General features: G+C 38.7%; 2 protein-coding genes across 7 annotated transcripts in view; both read right to left on the bottom strand.

The window, feature by feature from the left end:
* Positions 1-1,888: 1,888 nt before the first annotated feature.
* RPS13 (ribosomal protein S13) lies at positions 1,889-6,596 on the bottom strand. The gene is made up of 6 exons (XM_061380152.1): positions 6,485-6,596; positions 5,980-6,028; positions 4,191-4,269; positions 3,387-3,556; positions 2,949-3,049; positions 1,889-1,966 (listed from the first exon to the last, which is right to left on the bottom strand). The coding sequence occupies exons 1-6, from the start codon at positions 6,505-6,507 to the stop codon at positions 1,933-1,935; spliced, it is 456 nt and encodes a 151-aa protein (XP_061236136.1). The 5' UTR covers positions 6,508-6,596; the 3' UTR covers positions 1,889-1,932.
* A 132-nt stretch (positions 6,597-6,728) lies between these two features.
* The window catches only part of PIK3C2A (phosphatidylinositol-4-phosphate 3-kinase catalytic subunit type 2 alpha), a 71,004-nt gene continuing 50,998 nt past the window's right edge, over positions 6,729-26,734 (bottom strand). For 5 of the 6 annotated variants that reach the window (XM_061380117.1, XM_061380122.1, XM_061380121.1 and 2 more), the window contains 19 exons: positions 24,665-24,770; positions 23,744-23,886; positions 23,058-23,246; positions 22,497-22,590; positions 22,145-22,239; positions 21,603-21,783; positions 20,902-21,006; positions 19,798-19,890; positions 19,358-19,487; positions 17,699-17,835; positions 16,863-17,032; positions 15,843-15,999; positions 15,314-15,423; positions 13,282-13,489; positions 11,740-11,864; positions 11,229-11,346; positions 11,045-11,126; positions 10,572-10,681; positions 10,199-10,457 (listed from right to left, as the gene is read on the bottom strand). In XM_061380117.1, the coding sequence (XP_061236101.1) occupies positions 10,323-10,457; positions 10,572-10,681; positions 11,045-11,126; positions 11,229-11,346; positions 11,740-11,864; positions 13,282-13,489; positions 15,314-15,423; positions 15,843-15,999; positions 16,863-17,032; positions 17,699-17,835; positions 19,358-19,487; positions 19,798-19,890; positions 20,902-21,006; positions 21,603-21,783; positions 22,145-22,239; positions 22,497-22,590; positions 23,058-23,246; positions 23,744-23,886; positions 24,665-24,770 (2,488 nt within the window). In that variant the 3' untranslated portion in view covers positions 10,199-10,322. Of the gene's footprint in view, positions 8,880-9,614; positions 9,767-10,198; positions 10,458-10,571; positions 10,682-11,044; positions 11,127-11,228; positions 11,347-11,739; positions 11,865-13,281; positions 13,490-15,313; positions 15,424-15,842; positions 16,000-16,862; positions 17,033-17,698; positions 17,836-19,357; positions 19,488-19,797; positions 19,891-20,901; positions 21,007-21,602; positions 21,784-22,144; positions 22,240-22,496; positions 22,591-23,057; positions 23,247-23,743; positions 23,887-24,664; positions 24,771-26,734 lie in introns of those variants that run through there. The other variant, XM_061380123.1, reaches the window with a different exon arrangement.

Here is a 26,734-nt window from a genome sequence, read left to right as displayed (position 1 = left end):
TGCCCTGGAGGAAATTAGTTCAGCTGATGGCATACCTTTTCTGGCGATCAAAGGGGTAAGGGACTGACAGTCCTGATGAGAATGGACAACCTACTTAAGCTAGTCTTTAAGATTTACAGGAATTACAGAACTGTTACCAACACAAGTAGTAGAAATCTACATGCGTAACACTACAATCACACTACCATTACCATTCTTCAACAAGAGGTTGCAAAACTCTACAGGCAGTAAATATGATGTACATCTCACTCTGTATCCTCAGGAGGACGTTCAACATCTGGATGTGATTTTACTGCAAGCCCAGGAACTCTCCCCGTGTAATTTTGATTCCTGACAGGACAGCAAAAGACAACTATTTACATGGTATTTCCTCTCCCCTCCATTCCTGTAAGGTAGACCCCATCACTTATCAATCCCTGCCCTTCCGTCTTCTGGCTAGGCCAGCAGCCTTCAAAACCACTGGATGGGCAAAATGCCACACAGTACAGTACAGCCTGCTTTCAGACCCTTCAGCAAACCAGTGCCAGAAAACACACAGTACAGAATATGTCCAGACTGAAACACCCCAGTAGCATGAAATATAATAATTGTATAAGCTTCAACACACCTGTGCTCAAAACCATTGTATCAGTTGGCACAGCACATGTAGTAGTAGTACAACTCTAAATACATCATCTGTTCACTGGCTTGGATAACCACCTTTAACACTTGATCTCTAGGTGGCACTATTCGCAGTATGCAACTTTTTAAAAACACTTAAACGTTTCAAAGTGCCATCTGCTGGTACTTTCATTATTTGCATATAGCTATTTTGGAAGTAGTAAGTGTCCAGGTGCTTTCCAGTTGGCAATACCTTCGACCCCAAAGAATCGCAGCAACCTTTTAATACATCATGAAAGTGGTTTAATACATCTGCATTATCACTGTGACAGCCTGGCAAGTCATGACCAGAAGCTTTCAGAAAAGAAAGCAAGCCCTTTGACAGTAGATGAAAGCTGGTAATTCAACTTTTAAGATGGACCAGACAGTAGTACTTGACAGTTCAACTGGAATGCAGTGATTTTCTTTTAAAACATACCTTATCACAGGTCTACATTTAGCTTCATAATCAGGGCAGAAGAATCCTGTTTTTCTGCAAAACTAAACCTACAAGTTACCAGCTTCCACTAGTTATGATCTATTAGTAACTGCTACACTTCACAAAAATGGTACGGCTTATTTAAATTTACTCAGATTTTTAAGGCAGCAACATTTCAGTAACACACCAAGCCGTAGTAGCAACAACAAGCATACATACAATAGCTACTGCCCTTTGGATTGGGTGAAAACTACCTCAGTAAAGATGTAAATCTGAGGAGAGCTGTCTCTATTTACCCAAACCTCAAAGATTACTCTTAAAATTACTTACAAATGATAGAAGTTACTGTCAGGAACTGGCTGAGGTCTGCTTAAGCTTTCTGCACAAGAGACCGACATTACCTGCAACGAATTAATCAACCTCTCCAATCTTGTTTCCTTACCTGCCCCCAACCTCTGTATTTTCTAATTTCCAATTCTCCCTCCTGTCAGTTATCCTTCCCAGTTGTTTCTGCAGGACACACAGAGGCACAGTCCCCCATGAATAAAATACATTTGCTGTGAATGACTAATTTACTTTACTAACTCGAGGCTATGAGATAAAAAAGCCCAAACCCAACAGTTTAAGCATGGACACAAACTGTACAGCTGGCCTACAGCAGCAACAAGTGCTACCTGATTTAACAAGGTAGGATAACAATATGGAAACCATGACCACATGATGGTTTCACCCTGACAACTTCCCATTTACAGGCAGCTTCCTCAAACAAGCAGGTTTCTAAGACACCAACCACTCCAAGACAACACAAACTTGGTTAATGAAAATTTATTCTTTCAGTAGGTCATAGCCAGCTCTTACGCAACCAGGGCAGAAGCTGTTGATGATTCGCTAAAAAGAGAGAAGAAAGAGCGAAATATTAATTGCATGGATTTACAAAAAAAAAGAGGCACTTTTTCAAACTAATTGTCAAAAACAGTGCTTCAGTTCAAAGCTTACCTGCAAGTCCTCAGCCAACTCATCACCTGTTTACATTTTTATGCCATAAACATTTTGCTCTTCTTTTTGAAATACAAATACCAGAATAACAGCACAAAAGCCATAAAAAAACTGGCTAGCTGCACTTGAGTCTTCTCAGAAAAAAAGAAGCTAACCCTAACATCCATGGGAATTCTCTTACACTGGCTTAATTTTCCTAGAGGAAAACTTACAAGTTACATTCAGTTTTGCCACATCTACTAAGCCGTATCTCAATAAATTCTGAAAGTAACACAAACTATGTTAAGTATCCGAGATAAAGACTGCAGTCTGTACAAAGCGCTATAAAAACTATGTAGTAGTGACTTGTTGAGATAATTATTTATTTCCTTAGAGTTGTGATGGTCATTTTACCCAGTAATAAGTTTAATAAATTTATCAGTTAATAATTATGAAAAGGATGCTGGGGAGGGACTCTTCATTAGGGACTGTAGTGATAGGACAAGGGGTAACGGGTTAAAACTTAAACAGAGGAAGTTTAGATTGGATATTAAGTAGGAAGGTTTTTACTGTAAGGGTGGTGAGGCACTGGAATGGGTTGCCCAAGGAAGTTGTGAATGCTCCATCCCTGGTGGTGTTCAGGGTCAGGTTGGACAGAGCCTTGGGTGACATGGTTTAGTGTGAGCTGTGTCCCTGCCCATGGCAGGGAGGGTGAAACTTGATGGTCCTTTCTAACCCTAACTATTCTATGATTCTGAAATACCTATTCTTTGTTTCCTGGTTTACCTGTATGCTTGATCATAATGTGCTTTTCACCCTTTGAGCAACAGCCCCAGCTTATTACTTACAAAACCCACAGGATTTCAGTGAAATAGTAACTTAAGAGAAGACTTACTACTTCCAATTGGGTGGCAGCACTCTCTTAGTTTTGTAGTAGCGAGCCAGCCTATGGATTCTGCTTTCAATCAGAATGAGGCGGAACTTGGCATCTTTATCCTTGAAAAGAAAGTTACATTACAACCAAGCACTACTTTGACTTCTCAATGATGTACAACTCAGATGAGCTTTACTAAAGTAAAAAGATCCACAGCTACTGCTATAAGCTCCACATTCCTATTTCCAAAGTCTGATGAATCCAGGATAACCAATTATTTTAAGATCCTTTACACAGACTTAGACCATTCTCCTTTGCTGAAATGCCTCCCCAAAGTTTACTCAAAGGGAGTGGCTAAGAGGAGGTACACTAAGAGTCTTTGCTTTGTCGAGATGTAAATAAACTACTGTATTATTTGAAAACAAATATAGAGAATAACCAAGTTAAAGTAGCACTCACCTTTCTGTTTCTCTCAAGATGTTTGCGAACAGCAACAGCTTTCTTGATCAAGTGGTAAAGATCCTCTGGAAGGTCTGGAGCCAGTCCCTTCGATTTAAGGATTCTCAAAATTTTGTTGCCAGTAACAAAGCGAACCTGGGCAACACCATGGGAATCCCTCAAGATCACACCTGAAACGAACATTTACATCTCACACCGGAACAAAAACCTTACACAAACAAATCTTGTGAAACCAACTTTACAGTTACAAGATATCCAAAGGTCTTGTCTAAAAACCTTTCTTGTGCAAACTGCACAAATTGTAGAAAATGAGCAAACAAAATAAACTTACAGAAGCTGAAACACGATCAGATAGCACTTAACAGGCAATTAACCCACCCATCACATTTAGGCTGGCAACATATTTAGTGCTACAATACTGAACACATTAAACACGACTCATTAAAGCTAGGTATTCAATCACTGTTTCCCTATGGTTAACAAAAGATGTCAGAGACATATTCGTTGTACAAAAACGTACTCTAGCACAGGGATCATTAGTACTCTCAGGATTACAATCGAAAAAAAAATAATAATTCACACAGCACATAATTATACTGCATAGCTCATGATCATATAAAGTTGCATTGTACATGCACTTAAGCAGAGCTCTAGCAGGAACTTGTCTATAATGTAGCTACAGCGTCTGGCTCAGTAAACTCCTGAATGTGGGGCTGCCAATATTTGAGATGAGATGTTAAGTTTCTCCAAGGAACTGGGCAGACTGACTTCCCCTATAACATGTGAGTGATTCATAAGCCTTACCAATTTGTGAGGGAGTCAAGCCTTTTTTGGCCAGCTTGTAGATCTGTTCCTTTACATCATCAGAAGTAAGTTTCAGCCACTGAAGAAAATTAGGGGAAAAAAAATAAATTAATGAACACTACTTAATACAGAGACATGGGCTAGCTAGATAAAAGCTTTTGATAAACGGCAGAAATAGATGCTTTGTAATGCTTGAAAAAAAACCACCAAGAACTGAAATTATACTTCTAACAATACAGAAACCTTTTATTATAAACCTAAAGTGCTAGCAAAATATGGCGGGGGAAGGCAGAGTTGAAGGAAGAAAGTCTGTGTTTAAAAGACCCCATAGGGCCTCCAACCAGCTGTGTTGCCATCAGTTTATTTAAACTGCCACATGAGATGAATAAACAGAAATTAACAAAAACAAAAATATCACCACTATTTACAATGAACGCTTTTACTGGGCTTCTGACAGAAACATAGAGAACCATTTTGCATTTGTTAGTACAGCACCTACAGAATCACAGAACAGGGTTGGAAAGGACCTTAAGATCATCAAGTTCCAACCCCCTGCCATGGGCAGGGACACCTCGCTCTAAACCATATTACCCAAGGGTCTGTCCAACCTGGCCCTGAACACCACCAGGGGTGGAGCATTCACAACTTTCTTGGGCAACCTATTCCAGTGCCTCACCACCCTTACAGTAAAGAACTTCTTCCTTATATCCAATCTAAACTTCTCCTGTTTAAGTTTGAACCCGTTACCCCTTGTCCTATCACTACAGTCCCCAATGAAGTGTCTCTCCCCAGCATCCTTACAGGCCCCCTTCAGATACTGGAAGGCTGCTATGAGGTCTCCATGCAGCCTTCTCTTCCCCAGGCTGAACAGCCCCAAAGAAACAGTGGAAGTCAGATTAATGGGAAGACAACACCAACAAATTAATCCTTGCTTTTTCAGTGACCTACAAAGAGCTCTTTTTTTTCCCTTTTTAATACAGTCAAAGCATGAAATAAAAAAGCACAGCAAAAAAATCTATTTGGAAATGCTCTACAGATTACAATTCAAAAAGGAATGCAAATAAAACTAAGCAAACCCCCCCCCCCCCCAGCACTAAAGCATCCTAACCATTACTGAACTTTTTAACCATCACGGGTACTTTTAGCAGCTTAAAGTTATCATACTTTAATCTCTTTATTTTCTTACTTTGTGCTTTAATTTCATGATTTTCAGTGCATGCTTTTTTAATATACACCACAAATCGATCTTTCTGCCAAAAAACAGATGCTCCCAGTCTTGCCAAACAAGGTAAGATTACTAAGCAGCTGCTTATTCGGCTGACAGGTAAACATTTGAAGGGGAAGTACCCTGGATGCACTAAGGGCAAGCTGAAACTAAGCTCATGCTCTGCCCAACAAATTATTGTCAGAAATAGCTTAGAAAAAAAGTCACTTTATTCCACACTGGCAAATGCCAAACTCACGTGTGAAGAGAATAGTTTAATCTCTATGAACTATCCACATACAGACTAAAAAGAACTGAAGCAAAAGAGGTTTTTTTTCCTCCAACAAATCACCTGTCCAGAGAACGACACGTTTTTTCTCAATATCCTAAAGGCCATAGGCTAATGGAGCATTTTTTCAGGCCATAATTTAAAGATGGTGACACCAAATATTACAGCGGTCTTTTATTTTAGTCCTGTTTTCTGGGCACCGCGGGGCAGCTCTACGGGGACCGGACCGTGCACCGAACGACACAGGGGAGCCGGCCGGGCACGCCGAAGTGCACACGGGCCGGGTAGTTACTTACCGTCGGCACACTCCGCCTGTAGGGCAAGGCTGACTGGGACAAGCCCTTTCTGTGGGGAAGAAACAGATCACAGTCTAAGCAGAGCCGGCCAAGCTACACTGCCGTCCGACCCCACCGCAGGGCAGCATAGTGCAAACATTTCCTGCAAGGCCATACCCAGCCTGCACAGCCGAGGCCTGCAGCCTCCCTCCTCGCCTACAGACGGTGCCACTCACAGTAAGAGCCACGCCGGGGCAGTATCAGAAATTAAGAGCCCAGGCACCATACGCATGACCCTGCCTGGGGCCTGCCAAGGCAAGCCGCACCTCAGCACTAGCCTGATCCTTTCCCTTGCCTGCCACCATATTTGGCCAGCCGCAGGCCTCCCCACCCACCCCCACTAACGCCGCACTGCTCTCACAGCAGCCTGTTTCCACATATACACACTCCCAAGACCTCCTTTAGCACTCGCAACAGCCCCAACGTGCCCCATAGCACAGCCCGAACGCCTGCAGCAGCAGCTTACCCGGGAGCGTGCATACGACCCATGATGGCGGCGGCAAAAAGAGGGAGGAAAGCGCGGCTGCCGCACCTTCTGACCAACTTCCGCGGGAACGGGCGTGTCTGAGCCTGGCCCCGCCCTGACCGACAACCAATCAGAGGTGCTGGGACTGCTCTGCGCACGACACCACCCGAAGTCCCGGCTCACACCGCGCGTGGGTGCCGGGGTGGACGCGGGTGTTCTAGCGGGCAATGAAGAGCAGCAGAACTGTTTTTAACTCAGAATAGCGTTTAATGTACTTACAGGACAGATACGGAGTCACATTTAACCCGCTCAGTACGGGCACGACGGAGGGCAATATTGTACATCTTTATTAACGAGCTCGTTTAATTAAAGTATTTGGTTCTTACAGATACATAGACAAAGGGAGACAAAGGATTTGGTGGCACTCGCTTCCCTTAGCTGTAGCACTACCTCAGTCACAGTGTCCGAGTAACGAGCACAAGGGAGAGCAAGGCAGCGGCGAGCCCTGACAGAGCCCTCGCGTTAAGGCAGGCGACGGGGATTTCTACACAGCCCGAGTTGTAAAAATAAAGAACTTTTATCAAAGATCGCACATGCTTCCAGAGACAGGTAGCTGTAGGTCATAAAAGGCAGTAATAAAGTTTCAGTGCAAAGTTCTAGGTCAATAGAGAAAAGGAAGAGGTCTTAGCACAAGCTGTTGCTCTGAAATACCAAAACAATCGTACTGACAATTATACTTCTGGCTGGAGGTCATACGTGGCGTAAGAGATCTTTTTCATTAAACAAGATAAGAAAAAGCTTTAAAACTACGTTTTCAAGCTACTTACCATAAATTGAACCCCAACTGAATATTTTCCTCTTTCAATTTATTCTTTTATGTAGCATGTTAAAGTCTTATTGCAACAATCACTTTTTTAATTGAGAATAGTGCAAAGAGGTGCAAGCTTGGTGCTGTTCCTCCACATGTGAGGAGAGGCCAAGACAAAATAAAATCCATGACCATAAAAATCTTCAGCCGGTGACTATTTTGAAAAGAGAGGGAAAGGCACAAGATGAGTTAAGCTATGAAGAAGATTAAATCAGAAGTCAGGACATGGGCTAATAATAATACAGTACTATATATTTTTTTCAGTCCAGACAACTGTTAAAACTGCAAATCATTTCTTAAATGATTTTAGTTTATCTGTATTTTGTGCTGTAAGACACTGTGCTTTAATAGCAAACTGCAAAAAAGGCAGTACATATTGCTTTCATTTTATTTCACAATGGAACGTTTCACAAAAACAGTAGTCTACTTTCCTGTGTTTAAGTGACTTGTGATTCTAATGATGGAATGGAGTAAGTCTCAAAAGCATCAAGTGAGCAGGAAATATATCTAAGTTAGTTATATAGGTTATTATTTACAGGCTATATACTAAATGAAAAATATGCAGAAGACGCCTAGAAAACTGGGTTTTGTTAGAGTCCATTAGTATCAACCCAGTTTCTAACATTCAAGATATTCTTAGCATTTTCATTGTAATAATTCCTACAAAATTGGACCATGAATATTTTAGGCACCAGGAGATTCAAGTTTACTTCTCTCTTCTGTACTGAAGAGAGACTGGTCAGTAGCAGGGAATGGAAAACCAGATTACGAAACAGATTTTTAGTGTTGGGAATACAGAAGGCTTTCCCTATATTATCTCTCTGTTCATAGTTGCATATTTTACTTCAAAAATCCCCTTAGTCATAGTCAGTGGTGATAGTCTTGTCTTGCTTCAAGATTTAGTACTAAAGTGTGTATCATTATAGCTTGGTTTAGACAGAATATGATCCTAAATATTGAGTAAGGTGAATAAAAAGGCTACACCTGTAAGTGCAGAAACACCTAATAAAGTAACCAGTGGTATCATTAACAAGATACATTAAGTGACATTTGTACTCCACTCTCACAATATATTTCAAACCTAACCCCCTGTGGTATCAAGTATTTTTAGAGGAATTGGTTCTTACTGGGAGAAGTAACAGTATTGCTGTGAAATGTTAAAAAGTAACCAAGTTCCACTTCATTAATGCAACTCATTTCTGGCCTGCAATTCATCCAGTAGTTGTGCTTTTTTTTACTAGAGGCCATCTTTACCTAGAAGTACAACTGCAAAATACACTTTGGATTTAGTGTTTGAATCTGTTCCACATTTAATCACTGCACTAATTAAATGTTCTAGAATTTCAGACATTTCAGAACACTGAGCAGCTGGGCACATTTCCTACAGCACCACATTCAGCCAGTCTTCATCCAATTTTTGGAGATCATGGGTAGAAGAGAGGGTAGAATTCTGCACTAACTATGAATATCAGTATAAGTGATCTTATTTCTAAGTAGCACATCTTAGGAAGAGACTTCCAGCAGGACCTGCAAGATATCAAATATGAGAATGTTTCCCCTTTTGAAGGAGCTCAAAGTTTATGTGTACATACTTAAATACCAGAAATGAGGTAAAGACAAGCATTTGAATTATAAGGCACTGTTATTTACATCTTCCATTACTGGCACACACTCCAATAAATCTTAGAGAAGTATGAATCTGGGATTAAATGCAATACTAAGCAATTTTTCCAGCCCTTCAACCTTCATTTCTACAGGTGTGTGTGAAGCCAAAATTTTTACCCATTGCTGCTTCTGTGACATCTAGTTATTAGTGGGAATGTAATCCTAAAATAATGTTATTTCTTTAACGTTCTCCAACATCACACTATGGATGACAACACAGGTAACAAAAATGAAAACCAAAAATGCACTATACCCACAGGCCTAATGGTGAAATTACCATTCAACCAACAATCACGGTCAAAATGCTCATCTCACTTTCATGGGTGGTTTAAAAACCTCTTCCTCTACCTGCAGCTCTTAAACATTTACAACAATGCTTTGATAACACTGCAAAAGCATAAACCAGGTTTTCTAGATATCCTCCAAATTAGGCTACATGAACGTTGGTCCAACATAACTGTTGAAATGCAGAGTCTCTTGTTTTAAGATGTTATCTTCAAGTAGGAAGATGCATAAAGCACAAGTGAATACAGTTGTTCTGGTCTTACTCAGGTGCAGATATGCATTCACAGATAGGGTACAGCAGTTAGTCGATACCAGTTAACAGTCTCCTTGCTCAAGTTGAAGTCCTTTAATGAGAGTGTAATTCCACCCAAGAAAAAGTTCTCACGTAACGATTCTGCACTGAGCACACTTAGCTGCAGCTCTCTCTGTTTCAGAGTCTCCATGCTATATCCACTGTACACAAGCTAGAAGGTAAGAAGTCAAGAAATTTTTGGTTATCCAAATGAAGTCACAGAGATGGCCCTTTCTTCTGACTGCCTAGCCACTGACAGATGTCTTAACTGCACATTATGACATTGTAACAGTGTCTCTGCTTCTCAGAGGATGGGCTGGAAGTACGTCCACATTTTTCTTTGTGCTCCCAATATGTTTAAAAGGACCAGTGTTTTTAGAGATGGAAGTACTGTTTACATGCCAAGACTTCCAAATTCATTCTTCTCCATCCTATGGATCAGTGAACCCAGGGCAGGGAAATCTTTAGTTTTCAGACTTCTTTCCTTCTCCCCATCACTCCTTAGAGTCAACTCATAAATTTCTGCTTACTAGTAACAGTACATTTACCTACTCAGTTGCTTTGGAGCTTTGGGGGGTCCTTTTGTTCGTTTTTTTAATTGGGGCACAAAGTTTTTCAAAAAAGATCCTTTTCCATTTACATATCTTTGCAGATTTTTTTAGACAGTATTTTGATTACTGCTTGGAATAAGAGACAATAGCAAACCATAGGTGGTTACTACATAAATTTTAACTTGCCATTTCATTGAAAGTTGGATTTCTTGTCTTCCGGGAGATTTTGGTTTTGCGTTTGGATGTTTTGTGTGCATCAGGAAGTAAGTATGTTTTCACATAGGGATTTGGATCTGTGCCATCTTCTGTAACCTGCAATCCAAACCAAAGACAAATTAAAAAAAACTTAGTGTATATCTACCTGAATATTTATTTTCATATCCAGGCTTCACAGTTCTCAGCAGTAAGCTCAGCATCTCTACTTACCAGGTCTTTAATGTGCATCACCATGATAAATAGAGTGCTATTTCTATACGATATGGATAGCTTCACTTCTCCTCCCACTTTGCCTGAGGTAGGACTTGATGGACTTGCATCTGAAAGAAAATATACAATTATTTTCTCTGTAAAATTTGCACATTTTCATCAGTACTACACTGACTATATGTGGGGAAAAATAAAAGCCTTAGACCAAGATCAGTTTCTGATTTTATTTCTAGTTCCCTATTAAGAGAGCAAGGCCATGCATTTTAAAGATTTCTGCATTCTCTTGTAAGAGCCAACTTGGAAGTTAAGAGTCAAAACTTGTATGCAGGCAAATTTGGAAAGACAGGGATGCAAAGTTTCCAATGAGGGAAAACTACAGTTAACAAAAAAAAAAAAAAAAGAAAAAAACACATTGTGAAGGTGTTACACTATAACAATTTAATTTATAAACACCATCCAAAACCATTACCTACCTGTAGGTCTGGCTATTCCATCTATTCCTTCCACTTTGTCATCACGAAGTAATGGATGGAAAAAAGTATAAACAAGATCACACTAAATTTGGATGAAGAAGAAACATTACATATTAGTTGAAGTGTTAACAAGCATCAAATTCTGAAAACCTGCATTAGATTTGCTTAAGTTATTTGAACTCACTTCTGCCACCTCTGAAGAACTGTTCATCAGACTTTGTATGTAGCTGTTGAGCTCCACTTTTCTTTTAGCTGCTACATCTTTTATATGTGTTCTTCCCAGAACCATCTTATTAGGAAAGCTACAACAAAGAATGAGACAGACTTCCTAGTTAATTTATGTGGAGTTAGATTTCATTGTCATTTCCATCCTGAAGTGCTGACATTCTTGTTAAGTCAATCATGAGTAGAAACACAGCATGCTACTAGGTAACTATGTAATGACAGTATAGAAAGGCAAGAAAACATTTTAGGTCACTGTTGTAAGTGGTATGGCACAGTCTAAATACAGAGTTGCTCCTCTGGCTCTCCTCCCATAAAACTCACGAGAACAGCTTTCTCCCTTAATCGCCACTTTGAGGCCTAATTTGCCCTTCTGCAGTGTTGTCTTCATTTCAAGCTATTTCTTCATCCACCCAGCTGGGAACACTTTTGTTGCTTTTGTTGTATCAGTGATGAGTGAGTTAGGAACATACCCTGGTAACTTCCAAAGAGGAAAGAGAATGCCAAGTTTGTTGTGAAGCTCCTGGAACTCATCAAATGTTCGGAAGACAAACGTTGGCTCAACTTGCCCTTCTCGCAGAACTCTCACTACATAGATCTGTCCCAAAACACAAAAAAAACCCCAAAAGATGAAAGTAGTAACAATATTATACAACTGACTTAATATAATTTTCTTAACAATTAATTATTTCTACTATGGTAATCCTTCTCATGCACACATATCCCAGTAACAGCATTTGCACTTTCTAGCAGAGTTTAAATAGCCCTACTGTAATGCACAGTAACATCACATGATCTTCCCAGAAGTTAGATCCACATCTGACAGGGGTATAAAGGTAGTTAAGGCTGTCCACATTCTCCCTTTTAAGCCTCATGGTAAGTTCATACCATCTAGCAGGTGAACAAAGTTTCAACACACCAGTGTAGGATTACATTTAGGACCGGAGCACCTCCCATACGAAGACAGGCTGAAAAGTTGGGGCTGTTCAGCCTGGAGAAGAGAAGCCTGCGTGGAGACCTCATAGCAGCCTTCCAGTATCTGAAGGGGGCCTATAGGGATGATGGGGATGGACTCTTCATTAGGGACTGTAGTGATAGGACAAGGGGTAACGGGTTAAAACTTAAACAGGGGAAGTTTAGGTTGGATATAAGGAGGAAATTCTTTCCTGTTAGGGTGGTGAGGCACTGGAATGGGTTGCCCTGGGAGGCTGTGAATGCTCCATCCCTGGCAGCGTTCAAGACCAGGCTGGACAAGGCCTTGGGTGATATGGTTTAGTGCGAGGTGTCCCTCCCATGGCACCATCCCAGTCCTCTACCCCCAGTTTTATTGCTGAGCATGACTCTATGCTATGCAGTATCTCTTTGGCCAGTTTGGGTCAGTTGTCCCTCCTGTGCGCCTTCCTAACTCCTTGTCCTCTCACAACCTACTCACTGTAGGGGAGGGAGGGGCAAAGTGGAAGAGAAACCCTTGACACTGCAGAAGCACTGTTCAATAGCAGCCAACCATGTGTTACCAACATAGTTTCAGTTAAACATCCAAACCACAGCACTGCGTGGCCCGCTGTGAAGAAAGGTAACTCAATCCCAGTAAGAACCAACACAAACTCTGTTCTCCTCCAGGGAGCAACCAAGCCAGCCCATTCCCAGTAAGATCTAGATTTTGATTATAGGTTTTTACTTTCAAGTAATCCACAGTCCTGCGTGTCAACACTGGTGTAGGTTTCTAGGCTCCATTCTAGTCAACACAGTCATACTTGAGAGAATTCAGCTCATCCTGAATCTGACATTAGTGCCTAAATGAATGTTTCTATAGCTGTATTTATTAAATCTCTTGTCAAGAAAGGGAACCTAGATGCCTACCTCAAAGCTAGCTACTTAAGGCTAAACAAGGCAAATTTCTCCTGTACTAATTCTCTGTGATTAAATACTGAAGTTAAGGCAAGAAGGAGAATATATCTTCTTGGAAGAAAATGCACAGTAACTTCACTGGGTGGAAATAGATTCCACATACTTACATAGTGTTTATCTGGGTTATATCTCTTCTGATACGTAAACACAGACACCTGTTTGATTCGGCCATCTTGTTTAAGAGAGTATGTTTTAGCAGAAAATGAGAGAATGGGTTCATCATTAGAAGGTAGACCTGAGAAACGCAGCTGAGCCAAATTGTGAATGAAGAAATTAAACTTTGTGGCAACACTTCCCAGACTGGATTCAATCAACCTAGAAAGGAAAAAATAATGTCAAAATACACAAAAGTAGATCTATCAATGAATAAGACTTAAGAAAAATAAACATCAATCTCTTATTGACAGAGAAAGAGTTTTTAATTGTGATCAGTGGGCTGTATAAATAGCATCATATCAACATTTAATAGAAGATTCAGTATCCAAGAAGTTAAGGGTTTCCAGAGTTGGTAAAAAGCCTGGAGCACTGCATCCAGCTCTGAAGTCCTCAGTATAAGGAAGACTGGACCTGTTGGAGTGGGTCCCAAGGAAGGACACAAAAATGATCAAAGGGCTGGAAGACCTCTCCTATGAGAAAAGGCTGAAAGAAATGGGGTTGTTCAGCCTGAAGAAGAGAACTTATCGTGGCTTTCCAGTACTTAAAAGTACAATAAGATGGGGACAGCAGGGGCAGTTGCAATAGGACAAGGGGTAATGGTTTTAAACTGAAAGAGAGTAGATTCAGATTGGATATAAAGAAAGAAGTTGGTTGTTTTTTTTATGATGAGGGTGGTGAAACACTGCAATAGGTTGCCCACAGAGAGTGTAGATGCCCCATCCCTATAATCAATTCAAGGTCAGGCTGCACAGAGCAACCTGCTTTGGTTCAACATGTCCCATCTCATTGAAGGAGGGCTGGACTAGATGATCCCTTCTAACCCAAATTGTTCTACTGCAGTTTCCCCCATATATTGAAAATTAAGTACAGTAACACATAGCAACAACTCTGTTACACTATACATACACACACCCACTTGCTACAATAGAGCATCATCCTTTCCTCCCTAGTGTGCAAAAGCACTTCTTAAAAAAACAATTTCTTTACAATGCAAGGTTCTCATCATACACACTACTATTAAGCAATTTTGCATGTATTGGAAATGCAAGTCTCAAACAGCCAGACAGAATTATCTACTCTTGGTATTTCAAACAATTTTATTGCACAAGGTTACTCTTAAAGGCAATGTATCTTAGCACAAGCATTAATCTTGCATGAAACTGATCTTATTTATGTAGTTCACTGATTAACTGATACCTTACGATTGACTTGGGGGTGCTAGTTGATGAGTAAATGCACATGAGCCGGCAGTGTGCGCTTGCAGCCCAGAAAGCCAACCGTATCCTGGGCTGCATCAAAAGGAGTGTGACCAGCAGGTCGAAGGGGGTGATCCTGCCCCTTTATTCTGCTCTTGGGAGACCTCACTTGGAGTATTGTGTGCAGTTCTGGTGTCCTCAACATAAAAAGGACATGGATCTGTCGGAACAAGTCCAGAGGAGGGCCACAAGAATGATCAGGGGACTGGAGCACCTCCCATATGAACATAGGCTGACAAAGTTGGGACTGTTGAGCCTGGAGAAGAGAAGCCTGCGTGGAGACCTCATAGCAGCCTTCCAGTATCTGAAGGGGGCCTATAGGGATGATGGGGATGGACTCTTCATTAGGGACTGTAGTGATGGGACAAGGGGTAATGGGTTAAAACTTAAACAGGGGAAGTTTAGGTTGGATATAAGGAGGAAATTCTTTCCTGTTAGGGTGGTGAGGCATTGGAACAGGTTGCCCAAGGAGCTTGTGAATGCTCCATCCCTGGCAGTGTTCAAGTCCAGGTTGGACTAGGCCTTGGGTGATCTGGTTTAGAGTGAGGTGTCCCTGCCCATGGCAGGGGGGTTGGAACTTGATGATCTTAAGGTCCTTTCCAACCCTAACTATTCTATGATTCTGTGATGTTTGTGAACATCCTTTGGACATTCTTTCCATAGCCAAAAGCTCCCATTAAGAGGATGATGCTGCTGGGAGATAGTTTAGTTTTTACTTATCCAGTACCTTGTAAAGAAAATGGTAGCTTCTGCATCTGTTGTTTGGGGCTGGAGAGCATCCTGGACATACTTTAAGTCCTGAACCCCAGTTAGTTCTGGTAACCCAGAAGAAAGCATCTGCAAGAAATTAAAAGTTACAGATTTAATGCTGTAAAACCAGCATGATTTTACACTGAAATGATTCAAACTTAAAACATTCAAATTCATTTTAAGTTGCGCTAAATTGCTAAATGCTAACAGTGAGAGCCAACAATTACTTATGATCAGCAGTTATTCACCATTTCTGCCGAATAAAAAGCAGTTAAAACCACTGCAGTGTAATTTATGGTATTATCTTAGCTTTAAATTTTCAGGAAACAGGTAGGTAGTAAAAAAGCTTAAAGAAAATTCCAAATATAGCTTTCCTAAGCAGTACATCTCATATTCCTGGGTTTTAAAAGCATGCATTAAGAGTTTCTGCAGCATAAAAAGCACAGCATTTAATGCATCCAACATGACAGATCTACCAAGTTCCAACTGAATTTGAAAATGATTACCAGTGAAAGGAGGTTAAGGAAGAGGCTTGCATGTTTTCTTATCAAGTTGTAAGCTTGACAACAGAGATCCACAAATAACTGAAAGCGAATAGTGGGTTTTTCACCACCATTAATAACATAAGCCATATCCGATGTTAGCACAAAAGGGGCTCGATCCCTGCTCAAAAAGCACAGAATTCAGAAGTTAATTGTAAGATCTATTCACCTTGTCACATACTTCCTCCTGCACTCCATCCCCACCACAAGATAACGATATTAAATAATCAATTAATGCCATTTTACGTTTCTGGGTTTTCAACTCCATAGTGCCAGCTCAGATTCCCAGCACATTCACATGGTACTGGGCCTACAGCAGATACTTGGAGGACACATTACCATACTGTGCTTTCCATATCTCATTTATGGAAGCCATAACACACTAGAACAAACGGAGTAACTCTGCTATCACCCAACTAACACGTAACTCCTCTACGCTGGATGTAGATTATCTTCTTCTACACAGAGGATTAGTAAATAACAAACCTGCTGCTCACTTTTTTCTATAATGTTGACATTCACTACTGTTTTTATAAGCCAGAGCCTCTTCTCATTTGTTTCACACACAAGATACTCGGGTGATATAAAGGTCCTGGCACTCCAATTTTTGTTGGGTTCAAGTTTACCTAACAAGTATAAAATATGTAATTGCATGAAGTATAGATAAAAAAGGTGAAACTATACTCATGTTTCATCCAGTACTCGTGGGAAAGTATGACACAAAGATTTGTGTTAGATGTGCTTCCACTTAAAATAGTTCTGGAGATCAGAATATGGAAATAAGATGGAGCATTTTAAAAATTAATTCTATACAAGTAAATTTGAAAGCATTCTAGAAACTCTGGGGTTAAATTGCAAGATGTTGGCTTCATAATGAGACCAGCAGACAACAGGAATTTAAAAGTTAATGCTTATAATTATAATAATTATAAAAAAATACTAAATATCACTTCATGCTCTACATCACTTAGCTACAGAAAATACCTTTTAAAGCTACCAAACATCTGTGCATGACCCAAAAATTTTCCAAAGTCTATGTGAAACATATGGCCTGTGTTTCGGAGCATTATGTTATCATTGTGGCGGTCACAAATTCCCAATACATAAGTAGCTACACAGCATCCTGCACAAGAGTAAATGAAGTTTTCTGAAGCCTGGGAGGGAGAGAAAAAAAGAATAAATTTTATATGGAATATTAGCAGGAAGAAGCATCCATGCATTCAACATTCAATCCTGACAAGTGTAAAGTCCAAGTCAGACAAGACACCATAAAATCTGCTTTTCTCAAAAAAAGTGTTTTTCAGATAGCATTGCAAAATACTTCAGATATGACACCTTCCATCAAATATCAGAATTTTGGTTTTTAATTAAATGAAAAAGAGGAGTTGAAGACAAATCACAAAAAGAATTAAGTATGTTAGCAGAGAGAGAAAAGGGTGCAAGACATTTTTCCAATGTCTTGTAACATCACTGTAGCCAAAAGAAAACTTTCTGGGTTTTGAATCCCATGTGGTCCTATGGGAAGGGGGCACTGCTCCTAAACCACAGTTAAGGGAGCCTCCATTCCTCCCCATCTTAAATTTGAAGTACACTTTTTCTATTTGCAATAAAAACTGATGAGAATCCTGGGAATCCATCTGGCTACTTTTTTGTTATGAAAGGGATTTTCATTTACTCTTTTTCCAAGTATAGGAAAAAATTAAGTTTTCTAAAGATGTAAAACAAAACTTAAATGAAAGATCTGGAAAAAATTCTTTTACAATATGTTATTTATCCCTTTTTAAAGATCTTCCAAAAAGAACAATAGTGAAAAAACTTACTTTTTCATATTCCTCCTCTGTAGGATTATATTTTCGCAACCATTCTGCCAGAGGCTTGTCTTTAAAAGAACCTGTCACTCCATATTCCACTTGAATTTTCCTGAGTGTGTCTGAAGCAGGAACAAGCTCTACCATGCCTATATATAAAATATAAGAGTATATTTAACCATCTCCTTTAGTTATAATGCATTTTCATTATTCAGTAGAAACTTTCTTGACAACAATGGATTTTATAACCTTAGACTACCTTTTTTCAAAACCCAATTAGGTATAAAGTTAGTGTTATTAGTGTACTAAGCACTATTACACGCCATGTGGCATAGTATAGCGTGAAACACATGTAGCAATCCCAGTTAGGCCTTATTACAATTAGTTACCATGGCTAGAATGCATATATAATTTACACTTTGCAGTTACTGCTTAAAGACTAATACTAGTTTATGTAGTAGAAAGTAATTGTTCAAGTTATTTTGACATTTCTTTTACCCTGACACTTAAGTAATATAGTAAATTTAAGTCCTGCCGAATGGTGAAACAGAGCTCCAGAAATATGGCCATGTGTTTTATACATGGCCTTATTTTAGAGATACCATTTACTAAAAGTATTTGTAGAGCTAAGTTATAAAAGGAAAAAAATTGATTAACAGAATTGTACTGCTATCTTGGCTAGGGTTACTGAACGCAAATCTGTAGTTTACATACAAGTCTGGTCTTCACTTTAATGCTTCAAGTACTTCAGGAATACTAATACTAGCAGGAACAAAAAAACCCCAAACAACATGCTACACAATCAAGGAATTGTTCAAGTAGGAAGAAAAGCCATCTGTTTCTCTAAATAGCAAGTCTTACATAAATAGAAGCTTTTTGCTTAGGCTTGCCAAGTTCAATTTCCAACTTTTTCATGTATTTAAAGATTTTCACCATTCTGGTCTAGTATCTGACTGAAGAAATATTTTAGTTATTGTTTATCCTTCTAAAGATCATGTGGCTCATTGTGGTAGCTCTAGAGAATTTGTGAAAACTAGCAAAAAAGCACGTTCGAGGTGCAGGGTGATATTTATACTCAAGAGTTCTGTGACCTAGCTTCAAGTCTAAAAGGCAGCCTCATATTGCCACGGAACTTTTACCAGTATATGACACTAATTCTGGAAAGTATGTGTGTGCGTGTGGGGGGGCATTTTAAATTTTCCTTCTTTTTGCCTGTTTCAGTACAAGAATGATACTTCCAGACCTAACAGCAGTAGACTCCAAAGACTTTAGAATTTCAGTTTTGACTTGAATACTTTCTTTCACCATAACTAATCATAACAAACTTTCAGAATCAGGATTGCTATGGCAACATTATTTTGTGCTGCAGTAAGGGCATCAAGAGAAACCTTCACTTTTATCGTTATGTTTATTTGTTTGCACCACTATTCACGGACAACAGCATGCATAACCATCTCAGGATTCAAGAAGAGACACATTTAAATGCAACTCAGCCATCAGGAAATTCAGAACAATTTAACTTGCTATACTCTCAGGTATTGAAGTTCCTTGCATGGAAGGCCTTTGTCCTTCCACTGTTTCTTGGGCATGCCTCTGCACAGAAATTTTTCATATCAGCATGACAAATTGAAGTGGGGCAGCAAAGATTATAGGCAGCATCTGGTTTTGCACCTCGGTCTTTTCCAGTTGAGAGGCACTTGAAGATAACCATCCGAAGATCCAGTCCTTCCTGCAGCCATATCTTATCCATAATCTTAATCATTTGTAAAGCCAGCATGTCTTGTCTCAGATCTTCTCCAACCTTAAATGAAAAAATAAAAGTTAGGGACACGTTTTCAGCAAAACAAAACTTAAGATTTTGTTTTACATTTCTAGGAAACATATGATGCATTATGCTACTTATTTCCTCATAGTTATGTGCTCAAAAAGAAGTTCCATTTAAGCTGTCACATGTGGTAGACTTGCTTTTATAGTTTATCTGTTCAGGTGCTGATTTCTAGATACAGAGGAGCAACCTCACAAAATAACTGAGCTATGCCAAAGTTAACTGATACCAATGAAATAGTGCTTATCATTCAACTTTTCTTCTCTAGTACACATGTAAGGCCTACCTTAAACATCACATTGATTTCTTCTCCCAGAGGGTCTGCATTTATCAATGCAACTTTCAGTGGTACTGCATTGGAGCTGAAGAAAGAACATGCCTACAAGTAGATACAGTGTTAATACTCAGAAAGACTATTCTGCTAGCCCAGAAAACAAGACATTCTGACAACAAACAGGTTTGACACACAGTGAGTCTATTCAGACTTTTAACACTGTGATTGTGGTGAATACGTGCTTCGTTTGAATAAAGAGCCCTTTGGCTGTTATTTGTTGAATTTTTGTACAAAATCCAGTAGTGCAGCACAGTGATGTTTTATACATTTTGAAGGTAAGAGTGAATAAAACATGGATATTTTTCAGCAGCTTTTCTTTTTTAAGATAGAAAGCATAAAAACTGGGTATTTGCAAGTTTCACAGTATTTTCTCATTTATCTGCTTTCAAATACATATTTATGATTTAATAGTTACAGTACAGAAAGAAAGCAAGACAAGAAAGAAAGCAAGACAAACTGTCTTTCCACACAGGATTAACTCCAGTGCTCAGAGACCTTTAGGCTAGCAGTCATGCATGATGATAATCAAGACTGTGGTTGAGCACATACTGTCAAACCATGCAGAGCTCTGGAAAAACAATTTAATTGCTTCTGCTCCATTATTATTATTTTCTAGACCTTCACAATAAAATAAAGCTACTGTCTGTCTCCCTGGAATCAGTGCATGTCTTGAACGCAAGCAGTAACTGGTAGTTTCACCTATTTCACAGTATCTACTTACTGAGTTATATAGCTTTGCTCAGCTTTCTTTTTTGATTACGACGGCAAACGGGACTTAGTCACACACTTTAAATAGTCCCCTGCTTTACTATAACCAGGACTGTTGGTCTTGAGACAGGGTATCAAGATAAAATGTTTTTATATATATATATTTAATACAAGGACCTACATTGGTCTTAAAAAGGTATTTGCATAATTTTAACCTTTGCTCAGCTAATTTCACTCCCCCTGTCATAAAGAGCTTTCAAGCATGTCAGTTGAGTTTTTTCTATTTGTAAAAGCTGTCTATCTATGTAATAGTTACAAAAAGCTTTTGAAACTCTGAATGAACTGTACCTTAATATTTAACTCTTTTGCCACAAGACTGGGATTGAGAGGCAAGCGGCATTTGTTCTTCAAGAAAAATAACTGCACACGTTCCATGCCATTTTGCAAGGCAGCCTGCAGACAAAAACCGATAATATTGCAGCTGACATTTCCTTAACTGAAGCATCTACAGAGAACTTTTGGACAAAGTTAGCCTGAAGCTTATCAGTTTCAAAGGCATGCTAGGTATTCTAACTGCTGTTTCAGCTATTAAGAATAAATATGCCTAGCAGTGCAACCACAAACGTTTATGGGCTTTGGTTTATTTGTTTTGTTTTTGACCAAACCAAATAATAGCATCCCACTCAAGCAAAATGAAAGTTGATATGGCTAGCATATAAAGAGACACTCCATTCTTTTGCATAATAGGGTCATTCTTCAGCAGTAATAGGCTGAAATCCACTCCCAGTTTATTGTACACAGAAACCATCCTACTTTTTTACTCTATCACCTCACACAATCCTATGTTTCAAATGACAACAGATTTAACAATAACCATCAACTTCATTAAGCCATTAACTTGTTGAAATAACGAACAATAGATTCATAGATCTATCAATATATTATACAAAACATTTTATTGAACTTAGATCAGAAAAGCAACTGAGTAGATTGTTTTGAGGGTACACTCAGTCTAATTTTCCTTAACAATATTAAAAATATATACACACCTGTCGAGCAGATCCACTTGTTTGCTTTACTCTTTCTGCTACCATTCCAAAAAGCTGCACTAGCTTGGTCTGCTTCTCCAACTCTTCCCTCAGTCTTTTTCCACAGACTGAAAGAAAAGCTCCAAGAATTTGCTCATACCTCACACCAAACTTTGTGTCATACAGTGTACCCTTAAGAAGCCTGGAAAAAAAAAAAAAAAAGGAAAAAAATTCTTAAGGAAAATACTGCAAACAATGCAATACTAAGAGATTAAAATAGTTTAATCAACCAGTAGTATGTATATCTGAAGTTACTGATATACAGGATATACAAAGCAAGTTTGTGCCTTGCAGACACACTTTGTTTTTTTATTAAAAACAAAACAACCAAACAAAAATACCCAAAACACAACCACACCAGGATCTATATTTTGTATACTCTGCATTCCTAACATTCAATGTTATGAATGACGATATTGATGAAGAATATTCCCCCACCCCCACAGAAGTATTAGCCTCATATTAAACACATTAGGTGAACAATGGAACAAAAAATATCTTACCAGTATAGGTAGTGCGCTATTCGAATGCTTCCCAGTGCCCGGGCCAAAAGAAATCTGACGAGAGCACTATCAAGATAGGTTTCATACTTCAATGCCTAAATACAAAGAAAATGAAATACCTCTGATGTGGAATTAATTCTAGATTAGTAAAATTTTGACTAATGCACAAACAGAATCATCCCAGATCCATATGGTAGTTAAAGCAATCATTTATTAAAATCAATTTTCCTACTAGGCATTAAGGTCATTAAGCACAGAAGCATGCAATTGCACTTTTGCTACCAGTGCCCAGCAATTCCTTTCAGTTTTCAAAAGCAAAAAAATTCACTTTAGCATAGGAAGCAAGTCTTACCTGTACAAACTGAGGCAGGAAATCTGTTAACTCATCATCACTTAATGTCTCTATCCAATTCACAGCTGTACTTCGTACTTCCTGATCAGCAAACCTAGAAAGTTGCCACAAGTCCACATTAAGTTTATTTTGTTCATGTAGATTTTTTTTTTGAGACCAGCTAGATACAGAACATTCAATATAATGTCTTGAACAGCTCAGTAAAGGACCTGCAAGTTTGAGGCCCTTCATTACCTAAGATGCAAACACATGCACGTGTTTAGTACAAGAATACTAACATCTCAAAACTTCACTCTTGACAGGTTGGCTGCATAGCTTGCTGTCCTCTCACAAATTAGATTTCAGAATCCTAACCACTACTTCTATTCTTTCACTACATGACTTGGCTAAGCCTACATGTATGAAGTAAGCACATGTTTTTGAAATATTTTAAGAAAATTTAGCTTTTGCTATAAGAAATTTAGCAGTATTTCCACACGAACACCATTCAGAATCTTCTGAAGTAGAGCAATTTAATGTACAACACACACATGCAGAATTTATTTACATTGCTTTTCTTACTTTGAATCAAGGAGTTCCAGTGCAGCTAAAGGTGATAAAGGAGGCCACTGCTGAAGTAGTGAATATATTTCTGGAAGGCTTGCCCAGTCCCAGTGAGGGGCACTAACCAGGATTTTTGGTAGGCTATTTGTATGACTATGACAATAATGTCTCTTCTCCCACAGAAACTCCTTATCTTCTTTTGATAGGCTGCAGACAAAAGCAGTTCAGTTTATAATGCAAATTACAGATCATTACCCGAATAACCCCAACGCTACTTCTAATTGTATAAATTTTAACATGCAAAATAGAATGAAATTAAAATGGCCATTTCCTCCACGAAAGTCAAAACAAGAAGCAAAATAAAGCCTCAAACATTAAGGAAACAGTTGTTCAAAGTTATAGTTTGGGCAGGACAAAAATATGTTGTAGTATAATGTGAAATAAACTAAAATGTTCATGCCCCTGCTCCCTGCAACTGAAAAAATGCCAAGCAGGAACAGGCAACCAGAAGGGTAGCAATCTTGTAACAGAGAATATCATGACACCAGCCACAGAAAGCACGAGTCAATTCATTAAGTCAGCACCATTATTTTCCCAAGTTTAATTCAATTTCTTGTTTAAGTCTCTAAGGTCTTCAAAATAGATCAGAATTGTATTAAATTGTCACATACAGAGACACCATAGGTAGAAAGAGATTAACGTACCCAATAGTGTTATCCTTGGAGAGAATGGCAAAGAGGCGTTGTCTCAATGGTTTTTCTAATGTTTCTATGGAATGATGCACAGTAGTCTTTGCAGCTTCAGGAATTTTATATTCAATATCAAAAGCATGTGATGGGAAGTCAATCTAAAAAAAAAAAAAAAAACAACAACAAAAAATATATAATGCAAGTCCCTAAGAACAGTACAGAAAGCTCACCCTTCCAGCAACCTTGGATGTTCAGGCATCTGAACTCTTGCATTCTACATGTGTAACAGTTTTCAGACACTGCTTCTTGAATACTTTTTCTATCTAAATTCTTCGACATAAGTCCCATTCGACTATGGTCACTAAACACGTCAACTGGGTTTCTGCACAATCCAGTAAGCTGGATTACTCCTCAGAAATGAGGTGAGGATGCTTAGAGTGAAGACTAATCACAGAACTATTAAAATCTGCATCAGTGATATCAACCCAACCACCAAATCCAACCGTGCTTGGGGGCTGCTAAACCACGCCTAACAAGGTGCCTTCTCTTTGGAGAGAAATTTGGACTCTGAATTTAGAATAAGAGCTGCTTATGTTCCGTAAAGAAACTGGAATTGCTACTGTTTGGATCTAGGCAACTCTCATGTCAGCATACATTTCTATAGATTGCTTTTCAGTGAAGTTCTCTCCCAATACTGATTGCACATGCTAGCAAGGTATCGCCAGCTTCTCTTATTTCAAGATAGTGATTCAATAACTGACTTAAAGCAGCTTTCCGTTCTTTGACCTTAATGCTTAGTTATCAATATTTTATACTGGCTTAGCAATATTTATACTCTCCCCAAAACTTTAACTGATCTATTTCCACTTATGTAGGAGTTAGAAGTCACAATATTCAAACAAAACATCGCCAGATGAAGTCAGAATTATATATAACCTGCAGTACTATCCTTTCCATATTTCCTTTCTTACTGGCCACCCCTGATGCGTGATGTGGATGTGAGGTCCAGAGTTGCAAGAGCTTTGTCCCACAAGTTAGCAATCTGAGAAAAAAAGCATGTACAGGTATTAGTGTCACAATCTGTGTACTTCAACAAAGTATTAGTTATTAAAAAACTATCTGGAGAAAATCAATGGTCACTATGATGAAACATTTCCAAAGTATTAGTGTGGTATAGGATGACAGCTCAAACTGAGTATGTGTTTTACAGCACAGACAAGAAGTTATCTTTTGACAACTACTGATGTTCAGAAAAGAACACAGGAAATCAAACTGTACTAGCCAATACAGTTTGGAGCATAAAAGGCATTATGATTATCAAGTGTCAAATTAATTTAATTCTTTTCACCAGATGTCTTCTGTTACTTAAGTTCTTTAAAGCACTACCTGCAACTTTTAGGCAGAGAAGGCAAAGGAAAAAGTTCAATACTGACCTAGTTAAATTAAGTGCTTCCTATTTCTTAAGGGAGAAAAGGAATATTTTCTCTGAAGAATAAAGTGAACACAGACACACATTCTTACCTTCTCAGAAAAAAGACACAAGCAGATGAATATTATAGATATCACCACTTGCCTGGGCTTTCCATAATACCAGATTCTGCAAGCGCCTATCAGATGACATTTATATTTCCCAGTTTATTCCCAATATTAATACTGTTTCAAATTGTAGTAAGGCACAACCAAGAATACTTCATAAATCAGCTAAACAATGTATGTTAGGTACAGAAAATTTCTATCAGTCTTTAAAAATCAAAATACAGTCTCAAAGACTGACTGAAGGCCAAGCCTTAAGTATATTTTGAAAGATGTTTTAGGATTTATGATTTTCAAAGAGCAATTCTTTATGTGTACGTATCAATTAACTGGGAGCCTATGATACCAATAAAAATTACTAAATCATGCCACTAAAGCATAACTGAACAGCTTGTTCATTTTAATAAGTCTCTAGTTTAATACAGATGCCACAGCCTTCTGTCTTATCCAAAAATAAAGGTACTTTAAGCCACTCCAAACACACTTAACCTGAAGTGATTTTAACTTGACTATGGATTCTTCTGAAGCACATACATGACTTTTATCCTACCTATATTTAGTTTTAGCTCCTGACTGCTGCTGCTGTTCTCGACTGTAACTGGAGTATTTGGCTACTATTTTTTACTAGGTCTGGATTTTAGTCATGTAAACTGCAAATGGGTTAGACCACTAGGATCTCAATAGCCGGCCTATGCAGGACATCCAGTAAACGTTGGCACAACACATTCTGTTGTAGCACTCTGCATAAACAGAAAATACAGTTTTCTCCCAAAACTACCGACTGCGAGAACACCATGCAGCATGAAGACAAGATAAATTCACAATTCAAAACAAAAGCTATCTTTACAATCAAATACTGTTAAATGTGGTATTTGGATAGGAGACTGAAACAGAACATTTAGACAGAAGGCTGAAATAAGCATAATTTAGGAAAAGAAATCCAAGTTTTAGTGGGGAATGAAAGCAGCTTCAGGCCATCTCTGGAATACAGGAAATCCTAAGTGCTCAAGCTGTTGGAATCATCACCATACAAAATAGGAAGTGGAACAAATAAAGTCCTATCTAGAGCCAGTGGACACAAACCACACAGAACAGACATAAGCAATACATAGAAATAACTGTCCAGGAAAGACTTGGTTGTCTTTCTGCAACCTTGGTTGACAATTAGATAATTTAAGCTTCCAGTAAGACCTAGAAGTGCGAAGCACATGTAAACAGAAAACAGCATAAATCTTGAAGCTATTTTGCAATGGTGTGATCACTTCTGCAACATCATGCCTAATTCTGACATCTGTGGTTCAAGTCTATTGCTTAATGTTTCATTGAATAACTACCAAATTGATAAGCATTCTGGAATACTCTTCATAATGAAAGTTTCAAGGACAAGGCAACTTGAACAAATCCAGAAACACTTAAATGAATAAAGTTACAGTAGGCTTTTAACTCTTAGTGAAAAAGGTATAGTAGGATCCA

This window comes from Neopsephotus bourkii, unplaced genomic scaffold (assembly GCF_033783945.1).
Source record: "Neopsephotus bourkii isolate Nb327-2 ecotype Australia unplaced genomic scaffold, CSIRO-AGI_Nbou_v1 NB_1792, whole genome shotgun sequence".
In the NCBI taxonomy this organism is placed as follows: Eukaryota; Metazoa; Chordata; class Aves; order Psittaciformes; family Psittacidae; genus Neopsephotus; species Neopsephotus bourkii.
This window is presented reverse-complemented; position numbering and strand designations above follow the sequence as displayed.